The 19,554-nt window shown below is 42.4% G+C and overlaps 1 protein-coding gene across 1 annotated transcript in view; it reads right to left on the bottom strand.

Moving 5' to 3' along the window:
* ADAMTS18 (ADAM metallopeptidase with thrombospondin type 1 motif 18) overlaps positions 1-18,167 on the bottom strand; it is an 80,480-nt gene extending 62,313 nt beyond the window's left edge. Inside the window, exons 1-3 of the mRNA XM_013941257.2 lie at positions 18,066-18,167; positions 17,831-17,915; positions 15,641-15,957 (exon numbers count right to left, since the gene is read on the bottom strand). Of these exons, the coding sequence (XP_013796711.1) occupies positions 15,641-15,957; positions 17,831-17,915; positions 18,066-18,167 (504 nt within the window). The remainder of the gene's footprint in view (positions 1-15,640; positions 15,958-17,830; positions 17,916-18,065) is intronic.
* Positions 18,168-19,554: the final 1,387 nt, after the last annotated feature.

The raw sequence follows: 19,554 nt of genomic DNA, 5'->3' as shown, positions 1-19,554 counted from the left end.
TTCTCTTGTTATAATACATTCTACTTTACATATGCCTATATACTACACAGCCACATTGCTTAGCATCATTGTGAAAGGGGGAGCAGAAAAGAAGAAAATTCCTGTAATCACATCTTTGAAAAAGGCTAACAGTCTAGGCATGGCTGAATCTTTTTTTTTTTTTTTAAGAAATGGCAAATCAGTAAAACTTTGGACATAATTCATACCCTCAAACCTGAAAGGCACAGCAGCAACATTCCAAAGGTCCACTGACTTAAAATAAGATCTCATCATTTTCTCGGTTTTTCACAACATTGCAAAAGCTATACAAGGACAGATATATGCAATACTTAGGTAAACAGTAAACCATCCTTACCATCCAGGTCTTAATTTAGAATGGGCATTGGAATAAGCAGTGAGTTATTTGGCACAGTAAATGAAGTAACGTTCATCTTGATTCCATGTCATGAAAAAGCCTCATTTTTGTGGGCACAATTTACACCCATAAAATTTCCATTCACAATATTTCATGAGTCAAGTGCACTGTGGGTCCAAAGAAGATTCTTTGTTGTCCTACTTGTAGCTAAGTGCAGTAAGCCAGCAGCCAGCAGAGCACAGATATCCTGCACTGATTCCTGTCCCGGCTTGAGTGGGCACTCATTCACACTGCTCTCTCCCACAAATTGGCCCACATTTCTATTTTAAGGGAATGATGCACAAAGGGGAGCATGCTAACTGCTTTGCTGATGTAACTGCACTGAAATTAAAAGCGGGAAAACTGGATGAGTTTGTCCTAGTCTAGAAAAGTTTTTAAAACGATTATAAATGAAAGCTTGATGAGAAATAATTTTCAGTACCATTTTCTAACTACAGAAATCTTTGTAGTAGAAAAAAGTTTGATCACATGCAAAAACTGCCCCAGATATATCCTGGCTTGGTATAACATACAGGATCATGTCAAAACTGTCTTTGTAGAACTGAAACAATAATACTAGCTTAATGTTAGTCTGTATTTTCAGTATAATGTGAGGTAAATCCATTAAAATCAGTGTATCTACACCAATTTACATCTGCTGACATCCTGTCTACTGATAGGGTCAAAGTACGAGATACAAGTCTAAACCAGTATTTGGATTCTTAACATAACAAAGACTCCAAGCATTCAGATCTGGGTGCAACTTGTACTTACTGACTAGGCCTACAAAATTAAAATAGTCATGATTTTATCATCAGCACATTTTAGTATAAGCCTGTGAACTACGTGACTCTCTAGCTGTGATGAGTCTTAAGAAAAGTAAGAAGAATGGTGTTGGAGCGTTTATGTATTCATTTCATTGAAGAAATCAGTTCTATTATACTTCTTAGAATCAGAGATGAGAACAGAGGACAAAAAAGAAGCTGAGGAGAGGACAGAAACGTTCCCATTTTTACAGAGACCCATAAACTGATCCAAGAAAGGAGGCCTTTGATTCCTGTGGCAGCAAGCAAACATTTGTTGTTGGTTTGAATCAAGTGGATAGCATTTCTTCATGAAAGCACTTGCACAGTAGAGTGTTTTCAATGTACTACCTACCACATTAGGTTCCCCAAGCATGGTCTGTGGATCACCAGCAATCTATGTAATTCTGTGACGGTTTCTGAGACCTCAGGAAATGGGAAAGATAAAGTGACAAAGGGAAGCTGTGCTTGGAAGCAACTTCTTCTTTTAGGAGACAGTCCCTGTATGATATCAGTCCAAGAAATTTAGAAATCTATTACCATCATATTAGTTTAGATGCTAATGCCGAACCCTCTAGGCCTTCTTACTGAAAGGAAAATACAGTACCGTCTAGGGAGGTACAATTACATGGAATCTGTAGGCTGCTTAGCATGCTGCAAAGTCATAAAGGAATGGCAAAACACCATTAAAAAAAGTTTCAGCAGAAGATTTAGGAGGCCAAATTTCCTAAGCGGCCTGACGTTCTTTCTGCAATGAATCTACTGTAGGTTAAGCAAAGGTCAGGTTAAGCATAGGTTAAGAAAAAAGCTCCAAGAAGAGGAATGTGCTGCCAGGGTCACAGAGGCTCGAGGACACCAGGGAAGCATATGAGAGCTGCAGACACATCTCGTACGCACCTCCTAGTTCCAGGGCATGACCAGGCTCTCTGCTGTGACCTGCGTGTGCTTCCTCCGCTGCATCCCCGCGGCCTCCTGGGCCATGCCGCAGCCAGCAGTTGCTCTCTGTGGACCTGAGGCACAGGCCAAGAGGCGCATGGCCCAGCCTAGTGGCCGACGGATCTTGAACCCTTACCTAGAAATCAGGATACCCTTTGCATGCCGCAAGGTACTATGTGAGTCAAAGCTGCAGTCCATCAAAGAACTCCATCCCCCCAAAGCATGAGATAATTTGCCTAAATTCATAGGCAGGAATTCAAAAAGAGAAAATGAGGGGTGAGAAATGTGTCATCCTCCCCCCAACTCTGAGTATCTCAGAACTTGCACAACCACTGATTTATCATTCCCAGATTCAAACTCCTCTGCTAAAGCCTGTCCCAACCCCTGCCTCTCACATTGGAGCTTATCCTTGAATTTGCCCAATGTGATCTGGCTGCTTGGTGGTCACTCAGCCTGTCTCTGGCTAAAGGGCACTCCATCTGCACTGCCTTCCACAAGGCTACTGGCATGAAGCTAGTCAAGCACTATTCGTGCCTAAACATTTTCCTGTGTAGAAGATATACATGCTTCCAGGAGTTAAAGTGCAATCCTGCCACTTCTCAGCGTGAATTTGCCCAGCTTAATGTGTCATGACTAAAGATGTGACTGTTCCTGCAGTCCATCTGGATCATCAGTCATTTACTCCACCTTTTCTTCTTTCCAGGTGGTAACATAAACAGAGGAAAAGCCAGAAGGACCTCTCGTTGTGAAACATTTCCTCTCTTCACAGCATGTTACACTATACACTCCTCCCACAGCATAAAACCAGCAGTGTTAATGTTCTATGGAAGTAAATTAGGCACAAATAGCACCATAGGGAACTGAAATACTTTGAATGTATACCATATAATCAGGAAATGCCCACCCTCTTTATCTGTCAGGAGCAAGGAAATTGAAAGCTTTGTAATTTTAAACTGCACATCAGTTGCTATGAATCAATCAAACATCTCACTGTGGAGAACCACCATGCTCAAGGAACACTGTAAGATAACAGAGAGTTTAAACTGCACTTCCCATCCAGTTGAAATAGTTTCAGCCCAAGATTCCACATCTGATCACCTCCGGGGCTGCTATTTGTACACCTCCTCCACTGAGCACCTCAAAAGCACTACAACAGGACATGGACTCACTTTTTTTTCACCCCATATTATTTATATTATAACACATTCTCACAAATTTCATCAATCCTAAATGTATTTGAAATTTTTCGCAGAAAGTAAATCAATTATAAGATAATTTATGAATTCTTAGTGACTTCTTCCTTTAATATATGTTGATATTCTTTGTAATGATAGCAGTCATGCAAGACTGATGATGACTAAAGATGACTAAGTCATCTACATTGTTGATTTTTGCACTAACCGCACATCCATCCATTTACTAGAACAATCAATCTAGGAGAGATAAATCACATCACCATTTTTAAAATTTAAGTCCCTTCCTGGAAGAAACAAGAAGGTGTTTATTTTAAATAATAACTACTATTTTGCTGGCACATACTATTGCTGTTGAATGGCAGAAGACAACAACTCCAAGGATCATGGTCTTGCGCTACTTTATGGAAATAAAAATATATTAATATTTCACAGATGATGAACACTGAATTGCACAATCTTTTGTAAAATCAAGATTAAAGATTTGGCACCAGTTCAATGCTTTGGTATAGATATGTGTTTATATATAAATTTCTTTCTCTTCATTTTTATTGGCAAGTTAAATGCAAGAAGTCAGGTCCAGATGGCAAACTGTCATTAAGGGCATGTGGCATATCCCCGGGGGTATTCTGGGGCACAAGGGCACCACTGAGGGGAGGCTGATGGCAAGCAGGAAACATGAGTCCATGGGGGAACGCTCCATATCTTGTTTTATTAAATCTAATACAGAAGTAGGGATGTGGAGGTAGAGTGACTTTAGTTATGCACAAATGCTGGTTTGTAGAACAGAGACCTTCATTGTGGATGAATAATATTCTCTTCCTTCTGTTTTGTTTCTCATATTAGAGTGTGTTCCTGACTTTCCCAAACTGTAATCATTAGAATGATTAAATGAATCAAGTGCAGACAAAACAACAACAAAAAATATTGTCCCCTCAGACCCCAAGCTATTTCTAGCTAATGTAGTGTTGTGCAACTATTCTGCACACCAAATAGCTTGTTTTCAAGAAATGCTTGGAAAATAACAACAAAAACAAACCTCTCAGGGCAGTATATTCCCCAAAGCCATAAACCTGTAAACAGAAGGTCAAGACCAAAGTCTGGCACGATTTGATCACCAGCTTCAACTGTCTATGGTAATTTATCAACCTCTCTTGCTGACTCAGCTTCTGATCCAAATTGTCCTTTTGTTGGTATTTCATCTGTCACACAGACCGATGAAGAAAGCAAGCCTTTGTCACCATGCCATCAGTCTGATGTTCAGTGACACAGGGCACTGACTGTAAGCTCACACATGGTATTTGGGGTATGCACAGCCTTCACCAAGTGAGAAGTGCAGGACCCTCTGTGCCTCAAGCAGTTGAAACGGCCGGCCAGGACTCCCTGGTAGAGAGAGGAATCACAGCAGATGCACTATTTCTATGAGACTACATGTCCTCCTCTCTGAAGCTACTCAGCTCTCCTACCAAGAGCAGAAGATGGATGAGGTTAAGTCTTGCCAACTACATGCACCCCCACGATGACAAGTGATAATGTCCTCGCACAGTTCTCTTGCAGGTAAAGAACTTATGTCCCTGTCTAACAAGGGAAATAAACCTCAAAGCCACTTTCCTCTTTTACTCCAAATGCCAGACTTAGGATTTTGACTTCACCAGGACTTGATCAGGATTAGGCCAAGTGACCTCTTCAAATTTACTCCTAACTTCACATTTTTTGGTGGCCAGTATGCTTCTTTTACCCCTTCATTGTCATAATACTCTGGCAGCAGAGCAGTATTTGGCATTAGTACACTGAAATGTATCTGGCAGCTGCAGGCCCCAGATGCCAAGCATTTCAGTGCATTTTTGTAGCAGCAGTAGCAGCAGCTGGTTCTCTGGGTAGCTGCCGGACCTCCCACCTCCTTTCACTTCTGGCTGTTATTAGTCAGAGTGGTCCAAGAGAGGGTCTGTCTGCAGATGGGTTTCTTTGCCCTTCAGTAGGCTGTTTTCCTGCATCTCACTTCTGATTCAGTGAAATCTGAGTATACAGCACTACCTTGGATTATTTACAAGATGTGTTTTGGAGTCTGTCAGTGGAAACCAACACGTTTCACTTTCTTGATGAGCCAGCAGTATTTTCCATTTGCACAATGTCGTTCTAAACCAAATAGTAATTGTAGTAATCTCTCCCACAGAAATGGCATGCCTCCTGGCTCAAGGGGCAAGATGATATAGTGAGGAAGAGAAGGGAATGCTTCCAGGGCCAGGTTCTGATCATTCTTGATCCAAAGCAAGTCAGTATGAATCTTTTTACTCACTAAACAGGCTTTAGACAAAGCCCACAAACCAGCAAATACCTATAGTATTGTCAATGGCAGGGGAAGTTCCTGGGCTGCAGAAAATCAGAGGACATTGGTTGCCCACTTCTGTCTCAGCCTGGAAATTGCACTTTATTTCCCTCGCTTTTCTCTGTGCTTGGTATTTGGCTTTTGCTGCAGGAGGCTGGTTAAAAGTCTGATCGTCAGTGCATCATGCTGGGAGTGCAAAAAATGCCCGCACAGCCTTCAACATAGCTTCCAGCATAAAGAGAAGACAGAACCCAGAGAAAGGAGCTGTGGCCTGGACATACTGTTCTGGCCAGCTCGTCTATACAGTGATTTCACAGACAGACATTGCAAACAATGTAATGTAGAGCAGACTATGAAGAATGATCCTCTCTTGGTCAGAGTAGTAGTAAAAAAGTGCAAAAGTGACAGAGGCGTTTTGCTTGTCTCTATTGTGATCACCCACAGTGGGCTGCAGAAAACTCAGCTTGGCCCTAGTCCAGAATTGGTGCTTTAATCCTTAATGTATACCTGCATCTATGAAAATAAATAGCACATGTTTCTGCCAAGTGTTAACAGAGAATGGAACTGGGTAGATACATTTTTTAGAAAATTTGAAATTTTCTTCTCTGTCACTGTTTTACACCATTTATACCTACACTTTACCATGACAGATTATATTTTAATTACAATATTAACTTAATATATTTCTTGAGGTTTAGTCTAGCCTAATGTTAAGATTTATGGTTTTGATGACTTCTTAAAAAAAAAAAGTGGCATAAAAACAAGCCTGCTGAAGATAGAATTATTTTTAAATGCCATTCTTTTCACTACAGTGCAATTATTTGCATGGAGAAAAGAGCAAAACTGTTTTTCATTTCATTATTTTAAAAAAATCTAATTATATTCTGGTGTTATATAAATTTTATATGTCATGGCAAAGAAATTACAGATCTGAGGAGTAATCCATGTTTCATTAGTTTGTGTATTCTGCCACGGAATATAATATTACCTTCTTAAATTAGTTGGAAGCCACACTGTGCTGCAGAGTATAAAAACAAAAGCAAAGGCTCAAGCTAGGTCAAGCATATTTTGTATAGGGCCATTAAAAATCTCATTCCATTAATATTAATAAAGACGTTGAGACACAAAAGTCCTTCAATTAACATATATTAGGCAGGCAGGCACAAGCATTCAAGTGATCCCACTGTGAACAGCAAGAATCCAGTCCTCACAGAATAAATCCGTGAGTGTGCTGTGTACATAGTGGGGTAGCTAGAAATGCTAATACCACCGAAGAGTGAAAAGGCAACACCCTGCCGTCTGCGCAAGTAAATACCACTTTATTGCCTCAGCTTTCTTTTCTATTGAACAGGTTGATTCTGGGCCTTGTTATTCCAGGAGGAATAACTTCAAGATCCATCACCTTTGTCATCAAATTGTTTTTTCTTTTACTAATTTGTGACAGGAACTAGCTGGGCAGCCACACATAAACTTCAGGAAAAGGATCTTCATCTGACTGCGCAAACTGTCTGAAGATTCCCTTGGCTTATGAACTAACATAGTAGAAGAGAAATGACTCCGGACGATAATGGTTCCCACGGTACCAAGCTTCAGCCATCAAGGCTCATTCACTTGCGTATGACCTGATTATTTGACATTTCTTCACCCTCATTCTTAGTGACTTCCGAGCAGGATAAACAATAAAAGGTGACTGATGTCAACCTATTATGAGTCAGGAGGCCTTTCCTGTCTAACACACAGCCCAGCCGTGTACTGAAGCTTAATTAATACATGTTTGTAAATTGTGCTGAGCGGCAAGGTATTATGATTTCAGCTTTCTGTAAATGTTTACCTCCAAGCTTTAGTCAGTGCTCTACTGTCTGAAGCAAAGATAAGTTCTGCTTCCATCAGCTATTCACATAGCTGGTCAAATCACTGTCAGAGCAAATCAATGGGAAATTCCTTTAGCATACTGTAATTTATGGTAGACCTGCAGCAACAGAATTGGGATTAAAATGGGATAAGAAAAGGCAAGAAAGAACCAACATCTCTGCTCCCAGTGACATGATCAAAAAGACAGAGGAAAATCTTGTTTGTAATGTAATTATCCATTAAAGTTCAAATCAGATACCACTTAAGGGCTAGTCAGGGCCCTCCTAACACAAAGTGAGTGGTCTTTTTAGAAAAAGATAATGAAGTCTGACCTTCAGCTGATATAACTCAGCGTAGCTCTAGTGCTCACTCTCACTGCTGAGATAGCTCAGTTTTAACCTCTCCTGCTAGCTCACTGAGAGAACATCATTAAAAAAAAAAAAAAAAAAGTCACGCAGAGCTAACAGCTTCTGTGCATCGTCAGGAATCAAGTTAGAGGGGACACTTATGCTGAATAAGAAGACTGTTGACTTCAGTGGGGCTGTTGTCAAGTGATCATTAGATACTGCAGCTTCCAAAAAGAAAACAGGTATTTTCTAGAATATCCCTAGACAGCTATAAATCCATATGTCCACAACATTACTCATGTCCAGGAGAGAGTGAAATCAAGTGCAAATATCACTGAAATTGTTTTGGAGGACCGACTGATACATTATTTGCGTCACAGCTCAGGATGTCTTTTTCTAGTATGGCCCCACTTTTTATCTTGCCCCCGTCCATGGACTGCAAATTTCAAAACCACAGAGGTTGAGAACAGTCTTTAAGCCTCAGCCCTTCTCTCGCTGTCTACAGTACTGGCCAGCAGCCCAAGTGATGAAACTGCAATCTCTGTATGTTTCTGAGTATGGTGCATACCTCACGCATCAGAAAGACAATCCCTGCCCTAAAAAGTTTCAAATTAAAAAGCATTATTTTGAATATCCCCCACACAAACATAATTGTGACTTAAAGAAAACTGTAGTGTTTCTAGAAAACTTTCTTTCTAGAAAGCTGGAAGTGCCAAAAGGACTGGGAGTGCAGGGAGTTTGTAACAACCTCCCAGTGACCGTCCAGACTGATCATGATCTTTTCTGCCAGACTGGTCATGACCTCTTTTGGGCAGCTTATGTTGAATCAAAGTCAAGTTCTCAATTCCGTTCAAGCGTGCAAATCACAAAGCTGTTATCGTAATCAGGGCACTGGTTTTGCATAGAGTCTAAGGAGGAGGCAAGCTTGGAAAAGAAATACTTCGAGGACAGTTTTGATACCACTGTTTGCTCAAATTAAGTGGGCTGTGCTGCAGGGGCAGGGCACAACCAAGATACTCCTGTGCTTTCCACTCACTCTACTGCTATGTGTCATTTGCGGAGCTCTAGGAGCGGGCTGCTTGAGCTGGACTTGAACCACAGTTTTACAGACTGTCATTGTGTTTTGGGTAAACAAAAGGCTTTTGACTCCAGTTCTGCAAACCTGGTATCTTCCTCAAACACTGAATTCCCTTAAGTGGAAGAAGAAGGGAAAAGAAAGAAAGAAAGAAAACCTTGTTTAGGTTAATTATTAGTGACTAAAAACTGCTATTAAAATCTGCCTATGGAAAGAGAAATATTTTAGATGTTCAGCAATTCAGGGCTGTGGAGCAGAGAACGTCTTGCATCACAAAAGCAGAGATGGTATGGTCCAAATAAAAATAGTGGCACTTAAAATAAAAATACTCATTTACATCAAAGGCATCCTGTTATGAGGAGGTCAGGTCCGTGCAGACAGGTCATCCTCTGCTGACCTTTGTGAGGGCATTTGAGTATAATCTTCCCTCTAATGGGCTATGAGAACTGTGGGAACTAAGCTTTGTGGAAAGTCTTTGCTACAGCAGGAGAAATGCTGATGTTTCAAGGATAGATGATGAATACTAATTCCCTTACAAGTTATAAGACTGTTTCTTAAAAAAGAAAGCTGGGAAGAACCGCCTGTCTGTGCGAAACAGGATGGCTCCCCGATTCTGGAACTGATTATAGGGTGCAAGCCGTGTTGCTTGCAACAGCCTAAAGCTTTCTTTGAAATACGCTGGCAAACAGCTTCCATGCTCTTACTGCCAGCTGAGCAATAATGGAGCAGGCAGAAGCCTCTGAGCTAGAGGACTACCTTGCTCCTGCAGGCAGTCTTGTGAGCTGTTCTACATCTGCAGACCGCTGTGTTCAAGGAGCAATCCCATAAAACTGATGACACAGTATTTGCTGTCTATATGTTCAAGGGTTCCAGATTCTTTTATATAGATTTGGAAGAAATACATTCTCCGTTACTTCTGCTGTCCAGTGGGGGCAGATTATTTCTCCAGCATTCTCTATAATTCCGATTCTCACCCACTAGGAAGCAGGGAGACCACAATGCCCGAGATAACACTGCCTTGGTCTTGCAGAGTTAAACCCAGAGCTAAACAGAGAAGTTATCAGACAGATATAGAGAAGGGCAGTCAATAATCTAATCATGCAGTTCATTTCCCATCAGCAGCCAATACAAAGCTGGGACCAGAAATAGTTTCTCATAGTTGTCTAGTACAATCCTCAAGAATATAGCTTTTTCTCTCATTGTCACCTCATTTTCCTTGAAAGATTTTTCTTCCCTTCGTCTTTACCCTATTATGGGGTGAATAATGGGACAATGTCCATCCAAACAGTGGACAAAATGATGACCCTGTAAAAAATAGTTTGTGTTTTATAAAGGAGGGAGATGGCATGGTCAGGAAAGTCAGAGAATGTGTATTCCAGATGCTGGTAGTGTTGTTTTGGTATAAGGACAAAAATTATAGGATTTGTGTATTGACTTGTGGAGGGACTAAAAATAGTTTTGAGAATGAGTCAAATTCTCAGTTCTGTACTCAGTTTCTCTTCAAAGTCCCTCTGGGCCAAACTTTATCCTATTTTTACAGCTGTAGGTTTCTACAGGAACTTCATTGCAAACAGCAATTATTTTGTACTTTTACTAGCAGTCTAGCCCACTGATTTTGATGGGAGCTTGTCTGAATAAGGACTTTGGGATTTGTCTCAACATATTTAATTGGACTTAAAGTGTGAGCTCTAGGAATAAGAGGCTGTTGTTAGCATGAACTCAAATAATGCTAATACGGGCTGCAATTAAATGACTACAAAGAATGGGTACATGAGTCGCCTTGCCTGCCTGCCTCTTAGGTGGCCAGGCTGTGTTAAGAAGCTTTAATTTTGTGGCTTCTTTGATACTTTGAGCAAAGTCCTCCCCTCAGACATGCACGCACAACTTCCATTGAATTAATACATCTCCTGTTTATCTCTCAGTGCTACATCTAACCCTTTCTCCAGTTGTAGACTCCTCTGACAGCTCAGCGAGTGTAACATGATTCATCCTTTCCTCCTCTTTCTCTTCCCTTGACTAGACACTAACAAACACAACAGAACTTGAGACAAGAGAAAGAGGCCCCTTATAATGAAAGATTCAATCACATCTTACCAAAAACAAAGGAGGGCACTAGCCAGTGCGTGAAGCTGACACCACTGCTCTAATTGTGGTACATAAATAAAAGGGAGAGAATGGCCCCCATTCACCTCCAGTGTAAGCAGGTGCAGCTCCTCTGGCCTCTATGCTAGGACATCTGTTTAGCGCTGAATTTAGCCTAAATAATAAAACTGTGTATCATACAGTTTTAAAGGGCCAGACTCTTTCCACTGAATTATACTGATTTTCTCTCTGACCCAAAACACACATGCGTATCTCCTGATCAGTGTAATGGTAGGAGAGCTCCCATTATGTTATACATGTATTTCTTTCTTTCTTTTTTTTCTCCTTGCTCTCTCCTGGGGCACATGCTTTGTATTTGCTATATAACCTCACCTGCCTCCTCCACCAAACAGCAGCAACATTCCCACAAATGCTATGTGATAACAAACAACTCATTCATGATGCTGATTATTGTCTGTTTTGTGTATGGGACTATAGAGTAACCTTCTACAGCTGTTTGACTATAAGGGAGAGTTCTTGTTCACAAGGGGAAAGTGACTTCAATTTCTAAATGCGCAGTTACAAATGACTTTTGAAATTGTCTCAAGAACACAACTAGTCTACTGACAACTCTGGGGTTCTCTTGTATTCTGCCCTGACTTACTGTGTGATTGCAAACAACTCACTTAACTACTCTATACAACAGATCATGTACACATAGACCTAACATAAGCAGCACATAAGAAGGAGATAAAAAGGAGACAAAAGGTAGCATATCAAAAGAGACAAACAATGCACACTATATACACAGAGCAGCAAGACAGCAGGGAGGGTTTTAGAGACAATGTCATCATGAAAGCGGGGTTAAAGATGGTGAACAAGTCTGATATCTGTTTTTATGCATGAGAGATAGCATAACATGTATGAGGATGGGTAAGGGGAAGGAATTCAGAATATAGGAACAGCCAGACTGAATAAGTCCTAAGATCAATTTCTTATTCTAACAGTGGCCAGCACCATCTGCTTCAGAAAAATTGCAAAACCCCTTCATTATGTGGATTTGGCATAGTCTGCCTCTCAATTATAGCTAAAGGCAATTATAAGTAATGATATATTACTAAATAATAATAGCAATAATAAATTATAATTAGAATAAGTAGTAATTAGCTCAAGTCAGGAGTCTGCAAAAAACTTAAATTTGGGAAGAATTAAGAGATTGAGCTGGAGAATGTAAACACCGGATAAAGCAGCATGATATACCAGTGGCCTGAATATACATATAAAATGGGAAACGGCAAGGAATTGAAGGAAACTCCAAGTAGCCATGTTTCCAAACCAGAAGTGTTCTATTAAAAGTCATAAAGAACACTGGTGAAGAAAGGAAAACTTTGCAGGAATTTCTATTTGGGCCACATTAAGTTGACGCCAAGAAGACAAACTAGTTTTGTATTTATTAATGTAAATGAACTCGCTGACCCAAATTTGTAAGAGTTAAACAAAAAAACTGAGAGTGAGAATGTATTAATGAAATATATGCAACTAAAAAATTCTGTCATGGCTGCTTTAGAGGAAAGGTATCATCTTCTGCATAGATAATTTGAATACATTTTCCCGGAGGTGTATGAAGTACATCCTTCTTTTGGGCAGCTTTGAAAAACTGACTGAATGTAATGTAGAACATGAGCCTGGATTTTAGTAAATCTGACATACTTTATCTGTAAGTAAGTACGGTGCTGCTACTCCATGCCTGGCAGTGAAACAGGCACTTAGGAAGAACAAGGTTTTCTTGCATACCAGTTAATTTCATCAAAAAATATCATGGTTTTCTTGCTGTATAACAGATTCCCCAGCAGTCAGAAGATGCTGACTGAAGCAGAAAAGGGCAGAAGATGGAGGAAAGCATGTTTGCTGTTGACAGTCAAAGCACATAAACACTGGTGATGGAAAGTCAAGAGACGGTATTCATAGTAAATTTGTACACATTCTCCTAAACTGCTAATTTAGTGTACCAGAGTATTTTTTCAGATAAAGAGCATGGATCCAGTTTTGCCTTCTGATACATCAAGAAACTTGTGTTGACTGATGGAAGCATTTAGTCTAAAATCAACAAAGCAGCATAAAAATGTGGGGACTTAGTGTCAACTAAGCTATTAAAACGTGAGCACACATCTCTTAACAGATCTATACCAAAGCAACAAATTCTTGCTCCTTTCCACTGCTAAGTTAAGGTCACCCTGCCTAACAAACCATTTCACATAGAACCTTTCTCTCAAAAGTCTACTCTGCAGGCAATGGCAGATAACAGACAGCTGAATGACTGAATACTCTAGGTCATCCAAAAAATTAGATCAAAGAGTCCCTGTAGTCTATTGAAATGCAATTGCTTCCAAATCACATTGTGGTGTTCCAGGCTTGAAAGAATGGGTCACTGCGGTTTTATTGTAGAGAAGCTATTGCTAATGAAAGGAACAATGGAAAGATTAGTGCTACCAACCATACAGAAGAAACACCACTTTCGGTTTAATTGCAGTGAACAAAGCAAATAGGAAAGAAGGGCAACCAAGTGACAAAAGCAGTTGGTGCAAAGAGGATATAGAGGCTATTCACAAGGTTCCCTTGATCAGAGCACAGCGTCCACACTTAACATATGATTACTGAATTTGGATCACAGTAAAAAATGACGTGGCTGTCATTAGAGACAGCTGACGACACTTTTTTACGAAAGCGGCCTCACAAACTGAAAGACTAAGAATCCTGTTGATTATTTTCCTGGTATTCATTAGTTGCACTGAAATTAATGAAAGAATAGAGGGGAAGGAACTATTACAGTTTATTTGTGATACTGACTGTGCAGGAGATCTTTGTAGGCAAGTAAAAGTGTACCTCAATTACCAGTTTAAAATAACAATTCAAGGTGAAATCTATTGAACCTCGGAAGTGATTAAAGAAAAAGATAATCTAGGTACTGAAAGGTTCTCCCATAATAAATTTGTTCATGCTACAATATTTATTCTCTTCTGATCAGTTTCTGGATCTTTCCTAAGTGAAATCTCCCAGTCATAACAACCCATGGCGAGACAGTGGTAAAAGATCCGTTTCAGTCTAAGTTAGGATCACCACATTTTGTTTCTCTGTGACCTGAGGCAGACTTGAACTTTCCTTCTCCAAACAAGACTTGACAAGCCCAGCTCCACTTAGCTCCTGAAACAAGTTCAAAAATCAAAACCTGACCAAACAGGGGAAATCACCCGAACTGTAGCTGTTGTACGTAGACAGAGCACTTCCCTTGGAGGAATGACAAACGCTGCAATAACTGAAAAGTTTTTTAGAACAAATATGATAAAAATTAGCAGTTGTGAAAATGAAGCTTCCACAGAAGTACAGTCCATATAAAAACTCACAGCTAAGCAAATCTGATATTAACAGTTTGGCACTACAAACAAACCATAAAAACAAAAGAAAACTTTATTGCAGTTCCTGGCACCAGCTCCAAAGTCGTGATTGCAACTGTTCGAATGAAACATAAGATACCAATTCTTCTAAATTGCTGGGACCAACGAAGAAAAAGCAGACCATTCAATGTATAATCCAGCCTACTTCCACCAGCTATTGATATTCAACAGCTTTTCCCAAGGGAGCATCCTCTTCTGAAGTCACTGACTACGATTTCAGAGAAAGCACTGGATATCTCAAGTGCCCCTTTCTTGATCCCATCATGCAGCTTAATAGCCCTTATGGACAAGCCCTTGGAAAACACAATTCTAGAGGGTGACTCAACATATCATCTGGACCTTAATCAACCACAAAGCACACAGATAGCTTCTTATAACCCAACGCTAGTAAATGTCCCTGCTTTAATCTGCATTCATAGGAGACTGGTTGTGAAGTGTAAGGCCTTTACCCTAGGAGCCATCAGTAACTATTAATTCTGTAGATGGTTCTTCTGAACTACATCAGTGAAGACTTCTTTGCAGACAATGAGCACTGTCAAATGTATTTTTTAAAAAAATAATTTCTATTAGTAATAATTTTGCATGAACTTGGAAGACAGTCATAAATGGAAGATATGCAGAGATAATATTTAGATTCTTCATAAGAGGTCAATTAATCAAGACTTATGAAGCAAAGCAGGCTGGAATTGTCAAAGGAAGCTAATGGAGATAGGTTCATAACTCCTGCTGAACTGCGAAATTCACCCTTCCTTAAAGCAGCTGACAAACCTAGGTATAATATTTACTTTTTCTCATAACCTTATGGTTTATTTTTTTCTTTACTCTTAATAGTAGTGAGACTAATCACAAAGACAGGAAGAGCATTTACTTAAGAGCAAGCAAACACTGTATAAACTATCACAAACTATAACAAATAAAAATTGCCATGGACTAATTACCAGGACTACCAGTCAGTCTTCTCTTTTTCTCCTCAAAATCCACAATCAAAAACCACAAAGCATGTGATGCAGGCCATTGGCTGTAGCTAAACCTCTTCTGTTAAATGCAAGAGCAACTACTGACAACAGGAAAGCCATCAAATGGTGTATGGCATCCAGAATGTTATATCAGTTATATATCTTTGCCAAAACAGCTACTGTTCCATGTATGAAAACAGTGATTTGTTTTAAAGAAACACTTACCAAGCCTACACACGTAGATATTGCTACCGAAGAGGTGCTATCGTTCCTTATAAATCCCTGATAGAAACACTGCTCAACTTCATGTTCCTGAGAATCTGAGACTCCATCTTTCCCGAGTACCTGGACAATAAAACTGTTGCTTAAAATGGTCGAAGGTTTAAGTTCTAAATGAAGTTCCTGTCCAAATGCTGAAAATTTGTAGTGCAAGGAACTCTTTGAACTTTGAGTTGATCTCTTTTTCCTAGTACTGTGCAAAACGTCATGTGAAATGTATGATCCACTGGAATCCACTTTGACAGGTGTCACAAACACATAATCTGTAACAGTAAGAAGTTCATGATCAGCTTTTGCACCCAACAAATAAAACAAATGTCATTCTAACAGAGTAAGCGGCAGGTTTGCACTACGACACGGAGAATTCCCTCATTTAGGGAATGGTCCCAAAGCTCTACGGGCTGTGTGTATACAGGCCTGGCTGCATAATTCACCCCGCTAAGTCAGGCGGGCTCTCAAGCAGTGTTTGTTTCCTTTCCGCCCCACTGCGAGGTACAGAGTAACTAGCATAGCTGTGAACATTCCCACAATCACTCTTCTGAAGACATTTGTCATCACCAGCAGATCTGTAGATTTTGCCCTTCCCCCATATTAATTGCTGTCAAATGTGAAGGCTGTTTTAGTTTAAATTTTTTTTTTTTCCTTTCCTTCCCAAAGAATGCAGCAAATATTGTATCATTGTAGGGGTAACCATGACTGAGACTTTCTGGAACTGTACCACTTGTTCAGATGGATTAAAGGATTAATTTATTAATGCCTTAACAGAGTGAGACCTCATCTCTTTGTAGTGACTTGATTAGACTGGCTTTCAAATTGTAACTGACCTCCAGCAGAAAGAGATTACATCCTACCTAATAACCTTTAGTCAGCCATTGCTAATTGAATGTCAAAGAAGTTTTCTGTTTTGGATAAAATATGTGAAAAATTACAAAACTATTTGTGAGGACATGACCAAGATCTACTCACAACAACCTAAGAAAGTGAAAAAATAGAGGCCAGGATTCAGCTAGCTACTTAGGCAGGTGCCTAGTTTTAAGTACATTACCATTGCTGTTGATTTATCCACAAATGGATTACTTGTATCCTGGAAGTTTGGTCTGAATTTTAGTTGTTTGCTGAACTAGGACCATTAGCATGTATTCCTGGTTATATGGGTAATTTTGCTGAATAAACTGCTTCCTAACCCCATTTAATTTCTGAGCTCTAGTCCTCTATGAATACTTAAATATGTCCATGTCTCCAACTGTAAAACAATCTACTTTCTTCCTAAGTTGAAATATACTGTTACAAAAGGGGGGGGGGGGAAACCTTCCTTCTAATGTTGTAACAGATGTTGCAAAAACTATTAATCTCTTTGTCTGAATAGATTTTATTGGACACACATTAAGCTGAAAACATACCCAGTGATAGGTTGTTTTCGCTTAGACAGTGGAAACAATACATCAAGAGCTTTCACTTTCCTCGAGTGGTGTTAATCAATGGCAGGAGCTGAGGGCGCTAAGCAGGCTGGTGGCCAAAAAAATGTAAGCAGCTGCTGGAGAAAGGGAATCCCCCACTGAACAGACGATAGGGTGCAAGAGGGTTTTCCTTTCTGCACCCTGGTGTGGTGCTGTATTGAGCTTTTTTTTTTTTCCACTGTCACCCAATAAAAAGCATACACTGCACTGCAAACTTCCCAAAAGTCATCAACATCAAAGTGTTAGACTTTGCAAACTGGTAACAAACAGCTCCTGAACTCTCATTCACACAAGCCCTTTCTCTGCAGGTCTCTGCATTGCACTGCTTCCTCCTCTCTCCCACCCAAATCTTTTCATTATTTTTGTTTCTTTGCTCCATAACAGACACATGAGGTTTTGTTGTTTGGGCTACATGCACGTTCGTCTAACTGCACATATAAACGTGAATGTATTTACCTTCTTAGTTACGCTTTTGCTTTGCCTTCACGTACCGTTCCTCTCAGCTTTTGCCTACAGGGCTGAGCAAGTGAAGCTCTGCCCAGCTATTTTACAGCAGCCAACTTGCTTTCACTTTATATTCCCCTAACACTGTGGCTTCCTCCTTTTAAATGCTCAGCCTACCCAAAGAAGCATCCATGCAAATGTTCACACACACAGATACAGAGAGAGCAATACAAACCATGATTTAATTCACTGATGCTGATGCTGTCACTGGTTAAAGTTGTTGCATGAGACATGCAACAGAGGCAGCACAGCTGAAGGGTCTGCAAGAGAAAAAAAAAGAGAGAGAAAAGGGAGTGTTGGGCGAGATATACTTGACAAGGGAAGGCAGAAAGACAAGGCACCAGAGACAGTGCGGTAACTTGGAATGAAAGTACACTAGGCGATTGCAAGAGAAAGTGCTCTCGACCTGCCTTGACAGCGCTTCCAAGCCACGGGAGGGTCGGGAACCGCATGGAGCTGCCGCTGAGGATCGCAACAGGCAAGGTCCAGACGAGGAGCAGGAGGCAGCCCATGTTCCGCCGCGCACCTGGCGTGCTACCCGCTGCCCGGAGCGTGCGGCGGGCCGGCCCCGATCGCCCGCATGGTCACCTGGGCTCTGCCCCGCCGCGGCGCCGGCGGCCGCCTCGCAGCGCCGCGCCCCCGCCGTGCGCGGCGGCGGAGCCCATGGAGCGGCGCCCAGGTGAGCGAGCGAGCGAGAGCGAGAGCGAGAGCGCCCTGCCCTGCCCTGCGCTGCTCTGCGCTGCTCTGCGCTGCTCTGTCCTGCCCTGCGCTGCCCTGCCCTGCCCTCCCCGCCGCCGCCGCCGCGCACGCTTTAAGCCCCCGCCGCCGCCGCCGCCGCCGCCGCCGCCGCCGCCGCCGCCGCCGCCGCCGCGGGGCAGCGCTGCCTCCGGCGCCGCGTCTCGGCGCGGCCGCCGCCGGGGGGCCGCCGCGGAGCGGAGCGGAGCGCAGGGGAGCGCAGGGGAGCGGAGCGCGGCGGGCGGGACCAATGGGGAGGCGGCGGGGCCGGGGCCGGGGCCGGGGCCGGGGCCGGGCGGTGGCGGCGGGCAGCGACACGCGGCTCGGCCGGGGCGCGGGAGGCGGCGCCGCGCCGGGCACCTGGGAGGGGGCGGCGGGGTCCCGGCGGCGGCGAGCGCGGCGAGCGGCGGCGCGGGCCACCTGCGGGGCCGCCGCGGGCCGGGAGCCCGCCCTTCCCCGCGCGCCGCCGGGCCGGGCCGGGCCGGGCCGAGCCGAGGCGCAAAGGGGAGCGGATCGCGGTGACGGCCGCGCACCTGCACTGGAGGGCGGCACGCGGTGGGAGAGGGAGCGGAGCCAAGCGCCGGGCAGCCGGCTGGCGAAGCACCGCTCCTTCCCAGCGACAACGCCCGTATTCTCCATTATTTTGTACGGCGGCTTCAAGAAAAAAGGAAGATCAAACGCAAAGATTAGATTGCCCGGGCGGGGGGGATGCAGCGGCGATAGCCGAGACCAGTTCAGTATTGAATGCTGATGTCCATAAAGGAGCTGACTTTCGCACAACGGCTTACACGTCTTGAGCCAAATGCAGCACCAGGTTCTAGTCTCTGCTCATCTAGTCTGCACTATCGGGTTACACTTTCCCTTCCACAGAAAACTTCAGTAAAGGATGAAAGGTCTAAATAACCTGAAAGGAAACCGAAGTACTGAAGCTAATGGGACTGGTCCAGGCGGAAATCAATACAGAACTTGTTTCTGATGTTTTTGGCGCGCTTAGAGAAGTGTCCCTCACCTCGTGATCTCCCTTTTGTGCTAGGGAGCTTTCCAGGGCGTGTGCGTCTGTGCAATCGCATTCAACATCTCCCTTGTTCAAGTGTCGCACCATGAAAATAAATGGTCACTGTGTCAATCTCTGGTGCCTTGCTGCTCCAGCTGGCACGCCAGCCG

This window comes from Apteryx mantelli, chromosome 10 (genome assembly GCF_036417845.1).
Source record: "Apteryx mantelli isolate bAptMan1 chromosome 10, bAptMan1.hap1, whole genome shotgun sequence".
Taxonomy (NCBI): Eukaryota; Metazoa; Chordata; class Aves; order Apterygiformes; family Apterygidae; genus Apteryx; species Apteryx mantelli.
This window is presented reverse-complemented; position numbering and strand designations above follow the sequence as displayed.